Below are 22920 nucleotides of genomic sequence, written 5' to 3'. Positions count from 1 at the left end.
TAGATACAGATAGGTAGACTGTGGTTACCATGGTGACATCCTCTGCTTTTCCTCTGACCTCTGATTGGCTGCAGAGGTGGAACATCTCTGCTCACTGTTAGGTGAGGCTCCGGTGTTACCTTGACAACCACCGGCTCTTCAAAACGCACCTTTCGGAGACACAGAATACATCAGTATCTCACACACACACTCACACATATCAACACTACAGGGTGTGGTCACCACCTGTGTGTCACTCTTTCTCCTGGTCTGTCCTCGGGGGCGGGGCTTCAGCTGCGAACGGCTGGCCTTGGGGGCGGGGCTGAGCGAGACGGACAGGTCGAGTTCAGGACAGCCCGTCAGGTAGGAGGAAGAGGATGTGAAGGGGAGGGGCACAGAGTGAGGAGAGGGGGGAGGAGAGGTAAAGGAGGAGGAACTCATCCTGGGTGGAAATGAAAAAAGCAGAAATCAGGAATGTTAGATCATTTTTAGCGCAGTGTTCCTTTAAAGTACTTTTGCATTGATATTTGATTAAAAGAACCATCACAGATTAATCAACACCTTTAATCTGACTCTGTAGGATCGTAGCACCAAACACCAACACACTGGAATGTGTGTTGGTGTTTGGTGCTAGCGTTACAATTCTTTCCCCACTTTGGTCGTTTCTCACAACATGTTAAAGGGATAGTTCAACATTTTGGCATATTGGCCAATTGCCATAATCACTATAGTAGGAGTAGGTTCGTCACCTTTAATTGTCGGTGCAAGCCATTTGCAGAGACTGCTTGCTGAAAAACTGTCCCTGACAGGAACGCGCATCAACGGTTTTGCATGAATTTACCTCGAAAACAACTCTGTCTGGTAACGTTCTGTTATTCTCTCATGAGGGAAACCAAGAAATTCCATTAGCCTCCGTAGCGTAGCTCTGAGCAGCTCACGGCTCTGCTCCGCCGTTCTAAAAATAGCTTGCACCGACAATTAAAGGTAACAAACCTACTGCTATGACTATAGGGATTATGGCAATGGGCCAATTTGCCAAAATGTTGAACTATCACAGAAAACTCTCCTCCACCATAAACCAACAACCCAGTGTTGTAGTCAAGACCACCTAACCTGAGACCAAGACAAGACCAAGACAAGACCAAGACTTTGAGGGGGTCAAGACCGAGTCAAGACCAAGAAAAAGGGGGTGCAAGACCAAGTCCCAGACCATTACTGTATTCAGTGCCAGTACTCATAATAATCATGTGGCTAGATATTTACATTATTCCTCAGTGAGAAAGAAAAGATAATTATATATAAAATCTATTCCATATTTAATTGAGACAAAGTTTGGATTGAACAGAAGAACACAGCACAGAACCTGTTAAAGTCTTTCACTGTTGGTCGACACTGGTGCAACCAAGTTTTTCAGATGGTTACACAAATATACTATATAATAATCTAAAATTTACTGAATTAGCCTACATTACATAAACCAAAGTGAGCGAGTGACAGAGACATTTGCGGTTTAAAAAAAAAAAGATGTCACTACTGCAGCTGTGGTTTTCCAGTCCAGTCCAGCTCGACCGAGACCGAGAATAGGCTACGGTACTACCAGAACGTCTCTGATACTACACACAACCCGGATTACACCAAAACCATGAAGTCAGCCGAGAGAGTAGCACACAGTTTCCTTATGTACGATGCTGTACGTCTTCAAGTATATGTCTATGCATGAACCAGCACCGGACAGATTCAGATTCGGTGCCATGGAAACCGTCCGCACAGAAATCAAAAACAACAGTGGCGCGCGGACAGCACAGCTCTGGGAGGTAACTAACTACCGGAGAAGTCCCAGCCTGGCAGCCTGCAGCAGGACAGCAGGACACACCGTGTGTTGTCATCATTACCTGTGTGTCTCTTGTGTGACCAGACACCACCGCCTCTGTTTCCAAGATCATTTATCACAGCGTTTCACGGGAATTCTCCGTTTCTCTTTCAAATCCGCCTCCTCCATCGGCACTTCCGCTTCCGCCTCCCAGTTCTTCTTCTCTAGTGACTGGTGGTACCAGACTATAGGCGGTACCACCAGCGCCATCTGCAGGTCTGGACCATGGACTACAGACAGCCTGCTAAAATTAATCCAGTTCACCAGAGAGAAGATATAATGATGATGTCTTCATTTCATGAGGATGTCGTCCTGTTTTATCACAGACATATTTTCAATCTCTGTTGATGATGATGATAATGTTTTGTCTCTGCTCTGTTCAATAGCGGGTTTCTCTCTGAGCTGTAACTCTTGTTTGTGTAATGAAAATTGTCTGTGGTGATTAAGTATTGAGCAGCAGGAACCGTACCTACAAAACAAAATAGCCTACAAGAAAAACAGAATTAATACTTGTTTCTGTTTGTATAGCTAAATACTCAAAAATAAAACTGAGGTGACGAGTACATAAAGTATTAAAAGATAAAGTTAGGCTATTGGTAATCTCAGATGACCAGGCATAAAAGCCATAAAATCTTCATGGTCCAGAATCCAGACTTGTGGTACAAGTCAGAAAACATTAAGATTTAGCTCCGCACCACTAACTGACTTTTTCTGCACAACTTAGTCTGAATGAACTAGTAGATTAGATATGGTACAGAAATGATACCACAAATAATCATGATGACTCATTTTACTGAGAGACTGTTTTTATGTTGACATATAGCCTATATGTCAATATAAAACTGAACTTGTTTGTGATAGAATTTTATCACAAAGTTCAGTTCAGTAGCTGGAGATGAAAATCTCTTCCTGATCCTAAGTCATCGATGAGTGGGTCCAGTGTTGTCCTCTGATAGTATACTACTGAGTTAATACAACAGTATGTTTTGAGAGACGTTTTTATCGTGTTAAAAGCTGAACTCTGTCACTCTCTCTAAAGAGCAAATCTAACAGAAAGGTGGCTACGTGTATTTAGGGCTTGTCCATGTCCATTAACTGCAGGAGAAAGGGTCAGTGTGGCAGGTTAAAACAGCTTGAACTTAATTTAATGGGAATGTTTTGGAAGAAACATCCAATAAACTGGCAATTAACCAGGCACTTGCACTTCGTATTTCTGTATAAATGATGCAGTGTTTTTCACAGACGTAAGAGTTTATTTTCTTTCAGTTGATCACATATTGTCCATGAGCAGTGAGACCAGCCTTGACACACATACAGCAGCTCTGCACACTCTGAAAGAGGGGCTGTGTGAATAAACAACCCAGTTCTGCTCTCAGCCCTACAGTTAAGTAACAGCACAAATCACAACATTAGAAATATTTGATCTTATATAATGGAAAGTGTGAATAAATCTACATGATAAGGTTACACAACACAAGTCAGATGTCTTTGAGGCTATATTGTATCTTCAACCTGACTGATCCCAGTAACATCTAAGTGCAGTTTCAACACACTCTGCTTGCGACACTCTTCACAATACCTTTAAAATGACAGGTGAGAATGGTACAGGTGCACACACACGCCCCGAGACACTGGTTGGCATAGCTCATGTATTATTATAAAAGCTAACGGAGACGTCTCCTTATTTATGGGGGGAGCAAACATCTGCTGTGTGTGCAGGAGGCGGGAGGCAGTGTTCATTTTACACAGTATGACTTTATTTAATGAATAACTAAATGAATACAGGTCACAAATTAAAGAATGCAAAAGAAACGTTTAACTATCATGATACTGGTTCCAGTGGAGGTCTCGATGATGCTAATGGTTAGCCCTCTAGCTGGGACGTTTGTAGGTTTCCTCTGCTACCGAGGTCTAACTGCTGAGGACCGCAGTGTCCACACAGTAGAACAACACTTTGCTTCTAGTTAAGACACACATTGAAGGGATCATACTGTTGCCCTTATACAACAGGATGCTGAGGGTGACTTCACACTGGGACTGTGTTAATACAGGCATGACAACAAGCTCGCCCGGCGCTCTCTAAGACAGGAAGAGGAGGGAGAAAATCTAAACTTCATCTTCATGGAGAATCTTCAGGTAACAGGTGTTGGTAGGCTACTTTGGTTTTTTGCTTCTTGTCTACAGTCTTCCTCCCAGAGGATCAGAGGAGTCAGGAGGGTCGGGACATGAGGTGGATGCAGGCGTTGGACCAGCTAGCCCCTGGACTCCAGAGACCTACAGGAGGAGACAGAGTCCTGCTGTCAGAATGCAGGAGAAATACTACAGAGAGACATGGTCATGACAGTTTACATGTGTAATCGCAGTAGGGATGTCACGATTACTTGTTTTCACAATTAATCGTGGTATTAAACGCCACAATTAATTGATCGTAAAGATTCCTAAATACCGTCACTTTCTGAAAAAGATAATGTTGGAACCATATCTGCAGATGTGCGCCAAAGTAAAGGTGTATGCACAGATACTGGTCCATAATCTAAAGTAACACTGAATTAGTAGGAATTTAAATGTTAGCGTGTCATTTGTATTGTGAAAAAAATCATTAAAATAAACTTAAACATTTGGTATAGATGACAATTAATGACTTAAATATTTAAAACACTTACCCCAGTGGATTAATAACTGGTCCTATATTAAAAGATTAGTAATGTAATTATATTTTGATTATATTTGATTTTACACATTGTTGTGAAATGTATTGATGCATAATAATCGTGATAATCATAATACCGTGATTATTTCTCTGACAATAATCGTACCAAGAAAATCTATAATCGTGACATCCCTAAATCACAGTGATCCTGGCTGACTGAAAGAGCAACAGTCAATGCTCAGTCAGTCAGTGTGAAAAGGTTTATATCATGTGATCAAGAAGGAGTTCACAGGACATATGGACCAGATAGTTTGTGTCAGAAGGTCAAAGTGTGATGAAGAAGGTTAGATGTATCGCCTGCTTTAAAACAAAGCCAGATTCTAGAAGATTCCCAGTAGATACCATTCATCATCACAATCTCCAGTCACTGAACCTATGTGTATCCCAGGACCAACACAGATTCTAGTATCTGGTCATTTAGGACCCATTTACCCCCAGTGATTACTAAGTACTGATTCATTTTAGTCAACACTAACACAATGGCATTTGTGTAGTATTTCATTTTCACAGCAGGTTGAGCACACTCATTGGTCTGAGGTTCAATAGTGACCCAAGTGTGGCTTATGCCCATGGATCTGTTGCCTAAGTGCATGCTAGGACAGAACTGAAAAGTGCTGATTCAGGTATGTTGATGCAACTGCATGCACTGTAATCAGTGGATTAGATGCAGTAGATTCAGATAGACTGGACATGTATGTTGCTTCTTTGTAAATATAGCCTACAGTCTACAGTTCTGCCCTACAAAAGCAAAGTGCAGTATCTGTAAAAATGCCGAACTGAGAAAAACTGCTTTTTGTGTTTTTCATTGTCAGGTTTAAGCATCATGAATAACTACCAAGTCTATAATTGATTAGATAAAGGTGGACTGAATGAAATGTATTTTATAGTTTGTCTTTCTGACCAATTTTCACCGTTTTATGGCAGATACTGCACTTTGGCTTGGTATTAGCTACAGATACGGCACTTTGCCTTGGTATTAGCTACAGATACAGCACTTTGCCTTGGTTTTTACTCCAATGGAATTATAGAGTAAATTGCTTTTTTGGATGGACAGCAAAATAAAAAGCCCAGTAACTCTGGAAATTTTAGCAGTACCAATATCAAATTCTAGCAGATTGAAGAGAATATGCCACACCTTTGATTGGTCAAAAAAACAACAACTTTAAATGCAGATACTGCATTTTGCCTTTGTAGGGCAGAGTTAGCCTAGTATGGATGCAGGACTTGCTGTACGTATCACAACAGGTGCCAGGGTGCAGACTAACGAGCAGTCTCACGAGTAGCTGGTGTGTTGCTGTCGTCTCCGGGCGCTCCTCATCTTCTCGAAGCGAGCCTCCATCTCCTCCAGGACCTTGGGGGTGTACCGGACTACCAGTTTGACTGAACCCTGGGCGGCCTTCAGCAGTTCCACGGCCTTCTCATGGTGCTCCCCCTCAACGCTCTGCAAGGCAAGTCAGGTCAGCTTTATTTTTCGAGAACATTTAAAACCAAAATGCTTTACAATTATGTGCAAAAACAAGAACAACAATAGAACAATTTAAAACGGTGGGTATAATAACATAAAGTGGGGGGACTATGGAGTATTAGTACTATGCTGGATCAAATGCTAAGGAAAAGAGATATGTTTTTAGGTGTGTTTTAAAGATATTAATGGAGGGTGAAAAACGAAATGAAAGAGGTAAATTATTCCACAGTTTTGGACAAGCAGCTGAAAATGCTCTGTCACCCCTGGTTTTTTAATTTTGTATGTGGGATGGAAATTAGAGACTTATCTGAGGATCTAAGGGGACGAGAAGTGGAGTAGAGAGTGAGGAGTTCAATGATATACTCAGGCGCTAGCCCATGAACAAATAGAATAATCTTAAAATCAATCCTGTGTTTAGGTAGCCAGTGGAGTGAGGCCAATGCAGGGGAAATATGGTCACTTCTCCTGGTACCAGTAATGATTCTTACTGATGCATTATGGAGCAGCTGTAGACTTGACAAAAAAAATGGGCTATACAAATAAAATTGCCTTGCCTTACTTTAGAGAAATATTTATTTTTTAGAGAATATTTTGTTTTACTTTCAAAATGACCAACTGCTGAAAGCTGAGTACAAAACTGTGTACAGTCCTGTCATCCAGATGATTTACAGCAACATTGTCATCTCTTTTTTCATAAGGTAATAAACAGTGATACTGGATAATGGTTACCAACAGATCTGCTTTAAAGGTCTGCATGGATGGGACTGTATACAGATATGTGATAAAGTGTAAACTACTGGTCCAGCTCTGGGTCTCTGCAGACACAGAGAAGCCAGAGGAGGGTGTGGAGCCGTTGGTCAATGATTAACATGAATCACCTTGAACGTTGTCTGACAGACTGTGGATATTCACGTGTTTTCCTTTTTTTTTTTCTCGGACATGTTAATTGAATCAGATTTCATCACACACAATTTCAGTTACACAATATATCTATATTCTGTGTTTACCCGAGTGCCCCTCAGGGTCTTAAAAAACCTTTAAAAATTCTTAATTATTCGATTTTTTTTTTTTTCCTAATGTATGAGATTCTTTAATGTAACGTGTATTTTGATACAATGTGTATATTTTGTTGACACTGTGTGTAACTTATTTCTCTGGGGTGTTGTCACGTGAGGACGCTGATTGGTGCCGAGGTTATTTATACCGCCTCCTCCCTCACACACACCTTTAGAACCTGACGAAGGTTTCGTATTTCTTTTTTAAAAGCCCACAAGTTTCTTGATTTTTTTACCTCATCATCTAGTTTGTTCCACTGTTTGACACCAGTGACCGAGACAGAAAAGGATTTTAGCCTAGTTCTCACTCTCCTCTGCCTAAATAACATATTTCCTCTCAGATTGTGTGTCACTTCTCTGTCTATGAAAAGACCTTGTAAGTTATGTGGAAGGTCTGTGTTTACGGCCCTGTACATAATCTGCAGAGTTTTGTAGTTGATTAAGTCGTGTAGTTTGAGGATTTTTGCATTGATGAACAACTGGTTTGTGTGCGCTCTGTACTCACAAACTAGTTGTTCATCAACAATATATACTGTATAACATGCTAGACATATTTCAGTGTGTCATAAACAGTGCAGCTCCTCATAGCAGTAGGTTGTGGACCGGTGCTTCTTACCACGCCGTTGACTGACAGCAGCTGGTCTCCTCTCTTCAACCCTCCTTGGCGGTCTGCCACCCCCCCAGGGATCACTCTAGAGATGTAGATGGGGGAGTTCTGCTCTTTGCCCCCCATAATGTTAAAGCCCAGACCCTCTTCTGTCTTGGGCAGCTCCACCACCCTGGGGTGGGCGTGGCCCTCGCTGGCTGCAAAGGCTGCCACTGTGGCCTGGTCAGGGGGGGAGACAGAAAATGAGCAGTTATGAATGAATCACACACAGCAGGTTCATCATGAGGCATCACAAAGACAACTGTTGGTATTTTGGTGGAGGGTGTGTCTAGGACTAGGTCCACCACACCCCCACACAGTCTGAGACTCCAGGACATCGTAGCTATTCATACCTTGGCTGTGGCCTGCGCTCGCACCTCTGGTCCTCCAACGATGTCAAGAGTGTCATACAGCTGTTCGTACACCTGGAGGACAACAGAGCACAGCTCAGTTAACCTCTGTAAAGGTTCATGTTAGTTTGCCTCCAATAAAGTTTATTCTCATCTCTTGTTTCTGTGAGTTCCTCTGCTTTTGACCATTTTATGCCATATTTTGTGACCAATTTTGACCGTTTTATGGCAGATACTGCACTTTGACTTGGTATTAGCTACAGATGCGGCACTTTGCCTTGGTTTTACTCCAATGGAATTACAAAGTAAATTCTAGAATGTAGGGAGTACAGTACTCTCTGCACTTTGCCTTGGTTTCACAGATGGACAGCAAAATAAAAAGCCCAATAACTCTGGAAAGTAGCAGTACCAATATCAAATTCTACCAGATTGAAGAGAATATGCCACACTTTTGATTGGTCAAAAAAAAGAGGAAAAAATGCAGATACTTTGTCTTCTCTGTGGTTTGGTTTCATCAATCTCATACTCATACTTTATGAAGCCTTATGTCACAGCTGAGACCCGACTCACTGCCTGAGTTGAACATTTGCCATCAACTGACAGAAAAGGGTCATCTATTGTCTGAATATCTCCAGGATGTATGAGGCCAGGATACTGAATATATATTTTTAATATTGTTTCTTGTATGATTTAAAACAATCCACTGTCTACACATTTCAAACGTCAGGCCGAATGAGAACTACCCTTTGTTTGCAAACTGCCTATTCTGTGGGAGGAGCTTTATATATCAGTGCTACAGTCTAATACATGGGAAGAGCCAGACTGTAAAAATGCACTTTTATGGACCGTTATTTTATTTTTTTTATCTTGCTGCATTCTGTGCAATGACAAATATACGTTGAATCTTGAATCTTAATCTTTTGTCCAATCATTGCAACTTTTCCACAAACCTGACCAATCATCATAGCTAATATCTGTGGCCCCACCCAGCTGTAGGCTACATAACACCCGTACCTCTCCCCCCCAGACCTACGCCCTGCTTTACCTCTCTGATGGCTGCACAGAACTTGCTCTGGAGAACTCTCTGCAGGGCCTGCAGTTTGGGAGGAGGCAGCTCACCGCTCCGCTGCAGACGGTCCAGCAGCTCGATCACCCTGCACACATCTGACACACAGAACAACAGACTGGATCATCAATGGGGCAAAGTACACTGATCAACTGCACATATGTAGTAGCTAATGATCATACAGCACAATAACCACAATGTCAAGCACCCATAAAAACATTGATTATTGTTATGATTGGATGTTATTACATGGTTACATGACAATTATAACTAGTCTTCAGGTTATTTTTTATTCTGTTACTGCCACAGTGAAGTGTGCAAGATGGTAGAGTATTGTTTATTTACTGTAAAATCATTCAGTTTACAACAGTTCATTAAAACACTTGCTGGGTGCTCGGTGGTTGAGTGGCCACCTTTGCGGCGGGCCCTTTTCATTCTGAAAATGTAGGCTAAAAGATGAAAATGAAAAAAAAAAGAAGTCATATTGTTTAATATATAAAGGGAATGTGTCATCTGTAACTTTATGTCTTTCGGAGATCATTTCATCAGAGATTTTGCCCAGGGGTGCCTAAACTTTTGCATGATGCCACTGTATTTATATTGTTGTTCTACAGTCATTAAAGGTTCAGTTTTTATCATCAGAGTCTCCTGAGCTGCAATGATGATGAAGTGTAAAGGTTTCATCACTGTCAGGATTCTGACAGTTTAAAGAACCTGTGTGCAGTTTAAATAGTTCAGACACATTTATCTACTATCGATCACTTTATTGTAAGGACTTTTGTTGTAGCTAGTCATTTTTCCAGTTATCTGATTGATCTGTAGTTTGTCTGTTGACAGGTTTTGATCTGATCCTAAGTTACCATGGCGATTTACTGATCTGAGGCCATCAGACTTTATAACACATAGCCTATGTAGTCTCCAGACCTGGGCAGTCTAGCTGACCATATTTTTAATGAATGATTGTTGTGTGTGTGCCGGGAGTATTTATCTGTCTATTTTTATATTGTGTAGGCTATTGTTTTTATTGTTGTGTGCTGCTGGGACAAACACATTTCCCTCCTTCGGGATTAATAAAGTTAACTCAATTCAATTTAATTCAATTCCCCTGCTAACAGGTGAACCACCGTTGTTGGACTGAAAACCGAGAGTTAAACATGGGGTTAATTGGACTGATCCAGAGGCTGCTTCGTAGTAGCTACAGAGCCCTGGTTGTAGCGTTTACTGTTAGAGACGTTTTCAACCTCTTTCTTATACAGTCTATGCTTTCAACACATACTGTAGCCTATGTCTCTCACCGCACGGTGTGAATGCATCCCGCTCAGGCCGACCGGGTGTTTTCACCACGCCTTTACCGCGTCACGGGGAGTAGTGATGTTAAGTCGCGCTGTAATGCTACAATGATGTAATATAATATAATATGCCACATTAAATAACGTATGGGACCAGCAGCTCAGTCATGTCACACATAGCCTGGCCTACTATTTAATGGAAAATCAACGGTGTGAACAACAGAAGCGTTTGGTGACATTTACTACGAGAAATGTGCCGTGCACGAGCGGTGGTCGCGCGGCGCGGCAGGCCGAGCCCCGTTAACATCTGTATCAATGATAACTGCGACACTGACGTCACTTCAGCACCGCGAGCTCCAACCACACACACACACACACGGCCCATGTAGGACCGGGACCGGGACCGGGACCTGCTGTCCCTCTCACAGACAGGTTCACCGTCCAGACACTCAGATAGCACCGGGGGGAGGGGGTGGGGGTACCGAGGCTCGGCCGGGTCGTTACCCACCTCTCTCCAGGCACAGCGGCTCCGTCATGGCCGCCATCTCGGCCTCCTTGGTCGGGTGGTAGTAGGAGGACATCATGATGAGCTCCGCCGCTAATACACCGCGAGTCTGAGCAGGAAGTCTTGTTCACAGCGACCTGGGGTCCATCTCCTACTATGTTGTCTGTCTGTAGGCAGGAGGCGACGGTCGGACTGAGCGGGGGGGGGGTCGGGATGCTGGACCGAGGACCAGGCGGGACCACCTGACGCAGCTGCCTCTCTCTGCCTCCAGCGCGTGACTGTGATGAGGCTTCAGCATCTTCTACGTAGGCTTAAAGTAAACTGCTGCTGTGCAGAGAGGGGCAGCGGCAGGGTCTTACACAGACTAGATCCCTGGTCAGGACCAAGACCCGATGAGATGAGAACCAGAAGAAACCCAATTTATATCACGACTTCATTTATCTTATGTTTTAAAGGACCATACTGATGTTTTAACCCGTTACTGACCATAGATGTGTCGTTCAGTAGGCAGTGCCTAAAAGGCAAGGCAAGGCAATTTTATTTGTATAGCCCGTTTTTACAAACAGTTTGTCTCAAAGGGCTTTACATGGCATCACAACAACATCCTCTGCCCTTAGTCCCACATCCACTGAGGAAAAACTCCATGGAAAACCCTTTTAACAGGGAAAAATCAGAGAAACCTCAGGGTGAGCAACAGAGGAGGGATCCCTCACCCAGGACGGACAGACGGGACATAGATGTTGTTACAGACAAGAAACCAGTTTACAGTTTATGTCACAGAATGTGCGAAATATGGAAATGTTAGCAGGAGTCAACGTTTAATTACATGATTATCATAACCGTTATTAGAATGTGTCCAGTGTCCAGCACCGTTTCACACCGTGTGGTAAAGAAAGGAAACAATGAGCAAAAACACCATTAAGTCACAGGATGAGAGACACAGTAAAACATGAGACAACTCAGACTTTAAGTCACATCTTTATTAAAATGACCCTGCAAATCTAACATACAAACAGCAGACATTAAAAAAAAAAATCTTGCAGAATCAATTAACAGAATAAACAACCCTCCACTGTCACAGCACGTTTCCTTCAACTTCACAGACATTGAGAAGAAACTGGGTCCAGACAAGCCGACAGTGTCACTGCCTCGTGAATATGGAAATAAAAAACTAACCAAGCTCCTTACAGTTCAAACCAACCCAGACCGAGAGGGAGAGGGGAAAAAGAAATGTTCACTAAGGAAATCTGAAAACATTGAGTGGCACGGATTAGTTGGGCAACGCGAGAGAAGCTGCAACTTTTTAGTGAGATCAGATCAATTAAATTCATCGACTGTGCAACAATATCAAGTGGAATATCTCGACAGGAGGAAATCTAGCTAGATGGCTGAGGAGTCCCTGACCTCTTTCAGACATTGTGCCTTTCGTAGAAGGTCATGGTGGTGTGAGTATGGGTCTGCTGGGGGGGCGAGGGGGGGTTCAGTACTCATCTCCTGGAGCCTCCATCTTGTAGCCGTTCTCACTGGAGCCGTAGCCGTCGGCGGATGGGACGGACTGCTGGTCCATCATCATCCCGTCCTGGCTGTACTCCTCCATGTGCGGCGGTGCGGCGCCGTCGTCCTCGTTGCCCATGTCGTCCTGGGGGCCCATGTCGTCTCGTAGGGACCCGTGGCGCTCCTCCCTGCGGTCCCCTCTGTCCCTCTCCCCCCGCTCCCTTTTGTGCTCCCTGTCCCCCCTGTCCCTGTCGCCCCGGCGCCGGTCCCTGTCCCTGTGGCTGCGTCTTCGGTCCCTGTCCCTCTCCCTGTCTCCCCTGTCTCTACGCTCCTCCATGCCCTCACCCACCTCTCCTTCGTGTTCCTCCAGCGTCCTCTCCCCGGCCTCGGGCGGTCCGTCCCCCTGGCTGATCTCCTCCCCGTCCAGACCCTTCCCCCTCTCCCTGTCCCTCTTGCGGTCTCGGCTCCTGCTCCTTCTCTTGCGGTCTCGACTCCTCTCCCTGCTCCTGCTGTCCCCTCCCGCTGCCCCCCCACGCTCCCTCTCTCTCTCCCGACGGCGACTACTACCTCCGCCGACACCACCGCCTCCACCTCCGCCGCCGCCGCCACCAACGGCGACGACCTCCTCTCCTGCACCGACCTGCCTGTCTCTGTCCCTCTCACCACGGTCCCGGGAACGGGAGCGTCGGCGGCGCTCGCGGGATCGGGACCTCCTGCGCTCTCTGTCCTTGTCCCGCTCACGCTCCCGACTGCGCTCTCTGCGCTCGCCACGTTCCGGCCCGCGTTCCCGATCACTGTGAAGAGCGGGGACAAAAGGACGTTATGCAAAGAGCGATTTTAGTGGATTGATTATATAAATGAATGGAACTGAAGAGTCCAGCCCTGAAGAGATGTTTACTAGATCTCCGAAGAGAATAAATTGTATATAGATATATATGTATGTATATATTTTTGTTCTATCTTATGCTTTTTTTCCCCTACTGTCTCTGTCCCACCTCTTCCCCCCCTTCATTGTTATTATTTTTTTTCTTTTGATGTATTTCACTACAAATTGCATACATTTTGTAGGAATGCTCCAATGACTAAAAAGATGTGTATTGGGACATGAACTAACGACTTGTGCAATCCTGCAATAAAGTATAAAACCGTTCTTATTTGAACGGTTTTAGAGCAAACAACAAATTTTGGATGAGAGGACTCACCCGCCCAGAGCCCGGTCGTCGTAACGTGAAGCGTCGTCTCGGCCAGAGTGCTTTATGTTGACGTCGGCTCCACCTCTCCTTGTACCACCAAGTCCACCACCTGATCAGAGTAGAGGGAAAACACAAGTTAAAGAGCTGTAATGGTCTGTGATCCTGCATCAAACGACCTGTTGTCAGGCCGTTCACACCACTGAGAAGATTAAACACTGACATGGAAAAATCAGGAACTCAGACATCAGTTTATATTACAACTACACTAATTCACCGAGTGCACAACAGGTGCAACTGCCAAGACAGTAAAGCCTGATTGTCTATTCACACTAGTTGCAAGTGCAGAACTTACAGGTAACTCCATCTAGTATTTTGTGCTATAGATACAGCTCTGGAAAAAATAGAGACCACTCCAAAATGTATAATCACTCCAAAAATAAATCAGCCTTATCTCTACATTTATGGCAGCCATCGTTTCCAGTGTCTATTAAACTCCAACACAAGCACACCTCACTCTACTTAGCTGATCACCTGAACCAAATCAGATTTAATGAGGAAGAAAGATGGTAAATAAATAAAAAAAAAACACTGCTGTGATTAAAAATTGGGATTATTCCACCAATTTTGATTTCTTAAAAAGCAGTGTTGTGTTGTTATATCAACTTGTTATTTTTACATTATACAAGGTCTGAAAACACTGGAACTTTTTTGTTATTTTGACCAGTTACCATTTTCTGCAAAAAAAAAATGCTCTAAATGACTTTATTTCCAATTTGGGAGAAATGATGTCAGTAGGTTATAAAATGAAACAAAGCGTTCATTTTACCCAAACACATAGCTATGAATAGTAAAACCAGAGGAACTGATCATTTTGAAGTGGTCTCTTAATTTTTCCAGATTTGTACTTAAAAATATTGCGTATATAATTAGTAATGTAATAATATTTTCACTATATTTGATTTGACACATTCATAGTGTTGTAACAATTACTTATAATAATTATAATGCCGTGATTATTTCTCTGATAATCGTACCAAGAAAATCAATAATCGTGACATCTCTAATCTACAACATCATCTACTCTACAAATAGTGTGTCTGTTTGTGTTTAACATAAATACAACAAAACATTAAGATAAAGCAGTAACAGTGTAGATGTGTCAGCTGACCCAGTCTGCGAGGGTGCCATCCTTTGACCGTGCGTCCTCGTTCCACGTCCACCAGCACGCGTCTGCCGTCGATCTTCTTCCCGTCGGCGTGTTTGTAGGCGGCTGGAGGAGAGGAGCGGGGAGAGGGAAGCCAGCGGTCAGAGCGAGTACGACCACATCAATGTGGCCAAGGAAACAAACAGTGCATTATGATACTGACCAGGAGCAGGCGGGGCCGAGATGGCTGCTCTCTGGGCAAAAGCCGAGGGATAATGGGAGTAGACTTCCTTCCACCCGATGAGTGATATGTTACTTTACAGACCCAGCTTCGGTTTCATTCATATGTAACAGTGGCGTCTAATAGGTCAGGACTTAATGACTGTGTGGACTGTGGATTTGTTACTTAGAGCTGTGGAACTTTCCTCCGTCTCTCACAGGTTTGAGTGTGATGAGACAGACCACAGCTAGAGGTCAGCCTGTATCAGATCTGTGTGGATGTTTAGCTTCACCCACTGGGACTGTGGTGATGTAGAACTCAGAGCACTGCAGTGATCTCAGGTGTGTGTAGTGCATGCACTGTCTGTGCCATACACCTGAGTTTTATCATGACTCGGGATGTCACAATTACTTATTTTCACAATTAATCGCGGTATTTAACGCCACAATTAATTGATCGCAAAGATTCCTAAATACCGTCACTTTCAAAAAAAAAAGATTTTGTATGAACCGTGTCAGCAGATGTGCGCCAAAATAAAGGTAATTGCACAGATACTGGTCCATTCACCTAATTTAAATGCTAGAGTGTCATTTGTAACAAAACAAAAAAAGATAAAAAACTTAAACATTTGGTATTGATGACAATTAATGACTTAAATATTTCAAACACTTCCCCTGGCAGATTAATAATTGGTCATATTTGAATAGATATTTGAAATATTTTATAATTAGTAATGTATATTTTAACTATATTTGATTTTACACATTAATAGTGTTGTGAAATTAATTAATGCAGAATAATCATGATAATTGTAATACCGTGATTATTTCTCTGACAATAATCGTACCAAAAAAAATCTATTGTCGTGACATCCCTAAACATGACAGAAGTCCTGACTCCTGATTGGACTTTTGACATCACAACACAAGCATTGATCACAGATTATCGATTGTGAGCACAGATCAGTGGGTCGCTGGTCAGACTAAATATATCTGGCACCAATAACAGTATGTTTGCAGTTAGATCTGATGATGTGGTGGTCGACTCTGTTGTAGCTTAAATATTTATTATTATGAGGACGACATGATGACGACGACGGTGAGGAGCTTTCAGCAACATCTGGCTAGTTTCCAACCTGGTGTGCGTCATGTGTCAGACTTGGTCCCACCCCTCAACCCGTCACACCCCACAACAGTCCGTCAATCCATCGTGTATGATTGAAGGTCCGGGCGCTGCATCCTGTCTGCTACACTGGTCTGTAGGGGAACCTTCCCGAGAAGAGGGCCTTACCAGAACCCGTCAGTTAGCGCAGAACCTCTGAGGGCCTTACCACACTCCCTCACTCCTCTGGTACAGTGGGCGGTCTTACCATATCCCCTCACTGACGTCTCTGTCCCTGTCTGAGGGGCTTTCTCACACTTCTCAGCGCCAGAATGCACATAACGGTCACAACAACTCTACCAGGGGCCTTACCAGAACCCCTCCACTCAGGATGACACCATCCCATCCACTGACAGGGCCTTACCAAACCCCCATCTGTCCTACCAGAACTGACCAACTGAAACAAACAGAAACAGAAACAAACAAGGGGCTACATTCCTGACAGGAACCAACTCGTGTTTGTTTGTTTTATTTTAAACTGAGAACTGAATGAAGTGGTGTTGCTCTGACCTGTGTTGGATCTACAGTGACCTGAGGTGTGTCCGGTGTCTGAAGCTACGTTAAGGACATGGAACTGTTTCTGTAACAGTCTGATCATGAGTTCATCTGTAAGTCTATGTTCACTAGACTCTACCTTTCTTACATGGTGAATAAAACATGTATGAATTAACCCATTAACAGTTACCAAGAAACTTACCCTCGTCTGCCTTTTCTGTTAAAGCCAGCACAGTACGTACGTACGCTTTATATATATGAGGATTGTTAAGATTAATAGTGGAGAGGAGCTGCCAGTTTCCTGCAGCAGCTCGGGGAAGGAACTTTACTATGATGACTTTAATGGTTCCACTGGTAGAGCGAGTTAACAAGCTTAACAGTTAAGATGCTGTCTAATGCCTTATTCATTTACACCTGACTGTGCTGATTGACACTGACATTTAACTGAACACTTGGGTCTGATCCAAGTCACAGTAACAGAGTGAATTTAAGTGACACAGAGAGAGGACTAATGAACTTCTTCACTAAAACTCATCAGTATCGTTTTACTCTAGTAAGTAAGCATCCTGACTCATTCTAAGGAGCCTTCAGACCTGTGTTTACACCTTTAACTTCTGTGTGACAAGACAGACCAACAACTGGCTCCAGAAGAAGCTGGAGGACCAACCCTTCGGACCATGTGTCCCTCCATACATCTGAGTGGTGGCTATGACAAAAAGCAGCAACTTCAATAACCTGAGGTGGCTTTAACTTAAAGGGCAGAGTCCCGGGGCAATAGTGAAAAACATAACTGGTCAGGGGTGCGTTCAATGGTCAAAGCCTGAGGTCCCAGAGGTAATAATTACACTGAAGCTGTTGAGGGCTTTAAAAACGCTTTGAACCCATTGAACGTAGCTCCTCTTTCCCTATGTAGGAGATGGAGGGTGGAAAGAAATCTTACCCATCATACAAACCCATTATACCAACCATATACTGAGCTGTGGTAGTAGGGTGTAGATGTATCATAACCATCATCATCTGCCAGCCAGCTCTGGCCAATAGCCATCACAGATTGGCGGCTGCAGTGGCAATGAGAACAACACACAGTTAATATACTGTTGAGCCCCACATCCCCCCGCACCTCACCCCCGCTGGCTCTACATAGCTGGGATTCAGCAACTCTGGTCTTGAAGAGCTGATGGACCTGATCGCCTATGATGGTGTCACTGAGTCACCATGCGTTGTCTAATGAGACTGGGGCAGAATTCACTGTGGCATCACATCACCACCAGCTTTAAAAAAAAAAAAGATGGCTCACTACTGTGGTGAAGCTGGACTACTCTCACCATGACCAGGGTTGGAGACCACCAGCAAAAAGCTAAAACGAGCTCGTAGTCATACAGGAGATGGCTTTTCATACAGTCGTGGGTAAAAACCCCGCTCAGTGCTCGGTGACCAGTCTGACCTTGTGCTTACCATTACCGTCCAACCGGGAGAGCTGCTCTTCCAGAGCCTGACAGTTAAAACACAACGAGCCCTTTGACAGGCAGACATGGTCAGGGTCACAGAGGAAACACACACTTTCTACCGCCTGCTTCTTTCCCCATGATGCCCCCAACTGAATCAAGCCACTCCCCCTCCTCAGCCAGATTATCGTTCGACTGTCGAACACGCATTAACACAGACACACATCATCACACAAGCACCAGACGTTGATTTCACCATGCAAACATTGGCGGCGGCTCAAGAGCTGCCAGCCCCCTATCATAACAGTAACATCACAGTAAAGGAGAGGGGGGGGTCCACTCAAAACCCACCCTGCAGATTAACAGACTGTCATGTGATCACACACACAAAGGTTGACTCAAGAGTCCTACAGTTGTACTCACAGTGCATGTCCCGTTCGTGCTCATACTCAATGAAGGCGTAGCCGCGGGGCTTCCCCGTTCTCTTGTTGTAGACGATGTAGATCTGGAACAGAGGGAGTCGCCATTTCATACACATACCTACAACACCAGCTGTGTGTGTGCGTGTGTGTAGATTAGGGTTGAACGATATGGACAAAATTTCATATCTCGATATTCATACCAGATATCTCGATATGATATGACTAGGGGTTTAGTGAAAACCAAGCGTTTTTCAGAAAAGTAAAAACAAAGAATGTGGAAAGTGCAGTTTTATTAACTCATTGAGTGCCAACCACGTAATTTCTCGTTTTTCGTTCCCATTCGTTCTCCTTTTCTAGAAAAAAAAGCAGGGATTTTGGTGAAACCCAGCCATGTTTAGCTTGAGTTTTCTCAGGAATGGAGGCACGTAGAAACAAACGGTTTGTGGCCATTTGAAGCAGAAAGTTTCACCTTTCAAATGAGCCACAGTATGTGTTGGTGGCAATAATATAGAATACGCTGTGGCTCTACAAAAATCGTCAAAAATGGTCTAAATTGCCGGTGGAAAGGAGCGCGGCACTCAATGAGTTAATAAGAACTCACTGCCAGTCATGAACATTAACAAAAATCCACACAGCATCATTTAACTCGGGTGGAGGAATAACAACAGTCTCATTACAGATTGGTGGTCGCTGTTGCCGCTGTGTTTTTGAAATTTCCGGGTTTGATTCTCATGTCGGACATTTCGCTTGCGACTCTTGCAGTGACGACAATCAGTGGAAGGCAGTATGCAGCAGAGCCGAGCCGTGCCGTACCGCGCTAGTGGAAAAGTGCCAATGCTTTCTTTCTTTTTAATTTCCCCGCTGTGTATGTAGTGTGTGTGCACGTCTCATTCTCCATCTCCCTCACTCCCGCCCTCGTATGTTTGTCATTGGCTTCAGCTGTCGATCCACAGCAAGCATGAAATAAGGTTTGTGGTTGGCTGACCTTAGCGGTGCATTGAAGGGAAATCGTAAAAATGATGTTTGTTGTGACTGCCAAAGCTGTACATCCAGGGAAAGCGGGGGGAATTCTATATTGTTGCTTTTTCGATATTAATATCTTGAATGTTCACATCTAGATATAGATACGATAACGATATATCGTTCAGCCCTTGTGTGTGTGTGTAGATGTTAGAATCAGCTGTTCAACATACCCGTTTGATGGGGCCATAGACCTCAAACTCGCGGCGGAGCTTGGACTCTGTGGTATCGTAGTTCTACAGCAGAGACAGAACATAGTTAGACATCACTCATCGTTACAATGAGAATAAAAACAATGCGTGTGATTGTAAACACTCACCACTCGGGCGACAAACAAAGTCTTGAAGGCATCCCCTTGTGCATTGGGGTCATTATGGGGGTCCCCTGGTAGGAAGCACAGAGAACGTCATTAGTTTACACTGTCAGACAATGCTCAGTGAAGACAGGACTTAGCGGACATCGCTGTGAAAACTTACAGAGCTTGAGTTCTGTTTCCACCACTGTTTGCCTCCTCTCAATCTTCTCTCGTCTCTGAAAAAAGCAAAGATGACCAGGAAATCGTTAATCCTCAACAGAGCAAGGTTAGGGTCTTGTCAAAGATGCTACCATAATAAACTTGTCTATGAAAATAAACCAAAGCAAACATTTTAAGTCAATAGATATATTCTACATTGATTTGATGTCAGTATTTAGTACCATATCTTAACTTTCTATTTATCATTAATGGACATGCTGCTCCTCTGTCTGCTCTATCTGAGAGGTGGGGCTGCAGTGCATACACACACACAATACAGCAATACACACTACAGCAAAAACATAACTGACCGAGTGGACAACTATTACTACATTTTACTTATTTCTGCCCTTACAGTAAAGACCTATAATCATCAAACCACCTGTTCAACAAGCAACAAACAGAAAAGAGATCCTTCAGCAGTCACTTCCAGTGTATTTTACACAACTATACAGCACTGATTTAACTAATAGCAAATTATTAAAAAAGCTAAAAGAAAAGCTAACAGCACGCAAGTCTTAAAATGAAAACTTCAAAATATGGCTGATTGTTGTCAAAACAACAGGCTTAGACAAACTAGCCCAATCAATTCCTATCTTTTTATTCTAAGAAAGAACCAGTATGTATAGTATAAGGAGGAGTACTGGAAGAAAAACCCTCATAACTAACTTTTTAACATATCACTCACTACATTCATTGTTGTTAGAAAAAACCCATTAGTGGCAGCTGCTGTTAGTGCTGACGTAGGAACACTATCACAACCAGGGTGCAGCCTATCAGCTCAGAAACAGCAGCCCCTTGTATTACAGGCAGAGGAGGGTGTGTCCGATGGCAGCGTGTTGGTCTCACGTGTGAACATCAGCACCCTGCTGCTTGTACACAACAGCCGTCTGACCAGGCCCTGTTTCTGAATGCACCAGTCAGATTAAAAACCGCAGCAACAAAAGGTTCAAAACATGCGCCGTGCACACAGAAGCTCTGTGATGGTCCCACGTCCTGACATCAATCTAACTCAGGCTCCATCTGTCTGACACTACAATAACTTAAAACAGTGATGGAGCCATTTGAAGCTGCTGGAAGGAGGCGGATCAGACCAGATCCCCTAACACAGATTTAAAATATCTAATTCCACTACCGCAGTGTTTTTCAACCTTGGGGACTGGACCTCGCCTGAAATTCAAATGATGTCGCGAGAAATGTCTAGTAATCGATAAAAATATATATTTTTTAACCAATTATTATTCTTTTTAAAGTTATCTTAAACAACTGCATTCTATACTTTCACTTTCTTGAATATAAATCGAGTTCAAATGAAATGCAACATATAAAAATATCTGAGCTGGTGCATCTTGATTGACGGGGTCGCTAGAAATTTGTGATGTCAAAAATGGGGTCACGAGCCAAAAAAGGTTGGGAACCACAGGACTACTGTCTTCCTGTGGTTCACATGTTCATTCAGGTCAACTGAGATCAGCAAAAGTACAGCCAACAACACTTAAATACGCTACACTTTCAGTAATTATACAGCAGCAAAATTCACTCCCATTGGACCTGCAGGAGTTTCTAAATGAGTTTGAAATCACAGCTGTCTCCGAACATGGATCTGGAGTCAAGCTCTGTTTTTAGTTTTTTTTTAAATTCTCTGTAATTTCTTTGTCTCTTTTGTTGTGGGTGGATGAATCACCACAGGGCAGCTCAAATACTGTTATACCTTCATCCCAATGTGAACACATGTATTATGTCACAGACAATATGGCTGATATCAAATTTCCAACACTTATTTTCGTTGTTGCTATTGTTCAGCCAGCCATATCAGAACTCTGTTGAGATATTTGGCATTAAAAAAAATAAAATAAAACTTCATCTATAACATTCAGCCTATGATTAAAGATGATCCAGTAACACGTGGCCTGTAGTTTTTAAATTAACAATTACGTTTTCAGATGTATAATTTCAAGTCGATGCCCACCTGGCTGCATACAAACACACAGTGGGCCTTTGTCAGCAACTCACCTTCCTCTCCAGCCGCTCCTCGCGGGTCTCTGCCCTTGTGGGTGGGGGGGCATCTCTGGGATCCTGCGGACAAACACAGAGCAGCTGTAGCACCGAGGGGGGAAACGGGGAATGAACCAGAGCATTCAGACTATTGCAGGGCTTAGCGTCCAAACCTCGAAGTGCCTGATGAACGGAGCGATGCCGCTGTAGGGTTGGTTGTGATGCTTCTCATGGGGCAGCTTCTCCAGCTGGGGCAGGAACGGTATGGGGTCCCGCGGTGCAAAGAGGGCCAGCAGGTTCGGGGGCAGAAACTGTGTCATCTTTCACCTAAATAAACAGCAACACATCAGTATCGACCGACACTGCACAGGATGCTGGCGCTGCTCGGCGGGCCACAGCCAGCCGCGGAAGGACAATTAGCTTCCTATTGCTGAAGTTCGGTCAGTGGGAGGTTCGGGCCCTGAGGCCGCTGTACACGACTTTAAAGCAGCAACGCAACTTTATAACCACACACGGCGTCACATTTGTGAACCGAGTTTCACTACAATCGTTTTCACTCTGATTTGAGTCACTTTAGGCTCCCCGCAGTTAATCGCTTAGCATTAGCCACCCAGCTAACAAAGCTAACAAGAAGTCCGGAGTGGGACTCTTACCGTCTCTCCTCCGATGTCTGAGAAATGTCACACCATGGACCAGGGAAGAAGCGTCCGATACACGAAGGTCTCCGGGACCAACTCACAGTTAGAAGAAGGAGAAACAACCAGTAGAAACAACCCGCTGAGGGGGGCACACACCGTGTGGCCGCAGTTAGCAAGATGCGTGTGTGGGACTTGTGTTCTCCTCGAGTAAAATGGCGGGCTGCCGTAAAGGGGCGGTGCTGCC

The 22920-nt window shown here is 43.8% G+C and overlaps 3 protein-coding genes across 3 annotated transcripts in view; all 3 read right to left on the bottom strand.

Moving 5' to 3' along the window:
- Nucleotides 1-2009, bottom strand: part of ppp1r35 (protein phosphatase 1, regulatory subunit 35) — a 6069-nt gene extending 4060 nt beyond the window's left edge. Inside the window, exons 1-3 of the mRNA XM_085785472.1 lie at nt 1872-2009; nt 226-421; nt 29-149 (exon numbers count right to left, since the gene is read on the bottom strand). Of these exons, the coding sequence (XP_085641598.1) occupies nt 29-149; nt 226-420 (316 nt within the window). The 5' untranslated portion in view covers nt 421; nt 1872-2009. The remainder of the gene's footprint in view (nt 1-28; nt 150-225; nt 422-1871) is intronic.
- Nucleotides 2010-3584: 1575 nt separating this feature from the next.
- On the bottom strand, nt 3585-11214 carry lin7b (lin-7 homolog B (C. elegans)). Its single transcript, XM_085785195.1, has 6 exons — nt 10939-11214; nt 9121-9239; nt 8079-8150; nt 7696-7905; nt 5837-6000; nt 3585-4123 (listed from the first exon to the last, which is right to left on the bottom strand). Exons 1-6 carry the CDS (start codon nt 11012-11014, stop codon nt 4102-4104), a joined length of 663 nt encoding a protein of 220 aa, XP_085641321.1. The 5' UTR covers nt 11015-11214; the 3' UTR covers nt 3585-4101.
- Nucleotides 11215-11894: 680 nt separating this feature from the next.
- snrnp70 (small nuclear ribonucleoprotein 70 (U1)) lies at nt 11895-22893 on the bottom strand. The gene is made up of 10 exons (XM_085785181.1): nt 22692-22893; nt 22212-22365; nt 22057-22119; nt 20006-20060; nt 19849-19913; nt 19703-19765; nt 18511-18592; nt 14791-14892; nt 13632-13731; nt 11895-13223 (listed from the first exon to the last, which is right to left on the bottom strand). The coding sequence occupies exons 2-10, from the start codon at nt 22356-22358 to the stop codon at nt 12416-12418; spliced, it is 1485 nt and encodes a 494-aa protein (XP_085641307.1). The 5' UTR covers nt 22359-22365; nt 22692-22893; the 3' UTR covers nt 11895-12415.
- Between the last annotated feature and the right edge of the window lie 27 nt (nt 22894-22920).

Source organism: Trachurus japonicus, chromosome 8 (genome assembly GCF_045865225.1).
Source record: "Trachurus japonicus isolate A0001 chromosome 8, Traja_1.0".
Lineage (NCBI taxonomy): Eukaryota > Metazoa > Chordata > Actinopteri > Carangiformes > Carangidae > Trachurus > Trachurus japonicus.
This window is presented reverse-complemented; position numbering and strand designations above follow the sequence as displayed.

Coding starts and splice junctions, on each gene's coding strand:
- snrnp70 (XM_085785181.1), bottom strand. CDS start 22,358: ATGACACAGTTTCTGCCCCCGAACCTGCTGGCCCTCTTTGCACCGCGG. Junction 22,120..22,211: donor CGTTCATCAGGCACTTCGAG/GTTTGGACGCTA, acceptor GTTTGTCCGCAG/GATCCCAGAGATGCCCCCCC. Junction 18,593..19,702: donor TCTATGGCCCCATCAAACGG/GTATGTTGAACA, acceptor CCTCTGTTCCAG/ATCTACATCGTCTACAACAA.
- lin7b (XM_085785195.1), bottom strand. CDS start 11,014: ATGATGTCCTCCTACTACCACCCGACCAAGGAGGCCGAGATGGCGGCC. Junction 7,906..8,078: donor GAGCGCAGGCCACAGCCAAG/GTATGAATAGCT, acceptor CCCCCTGACCAG/GCCACAGTGGCAGCCTTTGC. Junction 4,124..5,836: donor CAGCAACACACCAGCTACTC/GTGAGACTGCTC, acceptor CTCCTCCTGTAG/GTCTCTGGAGTCCAGGGGCT.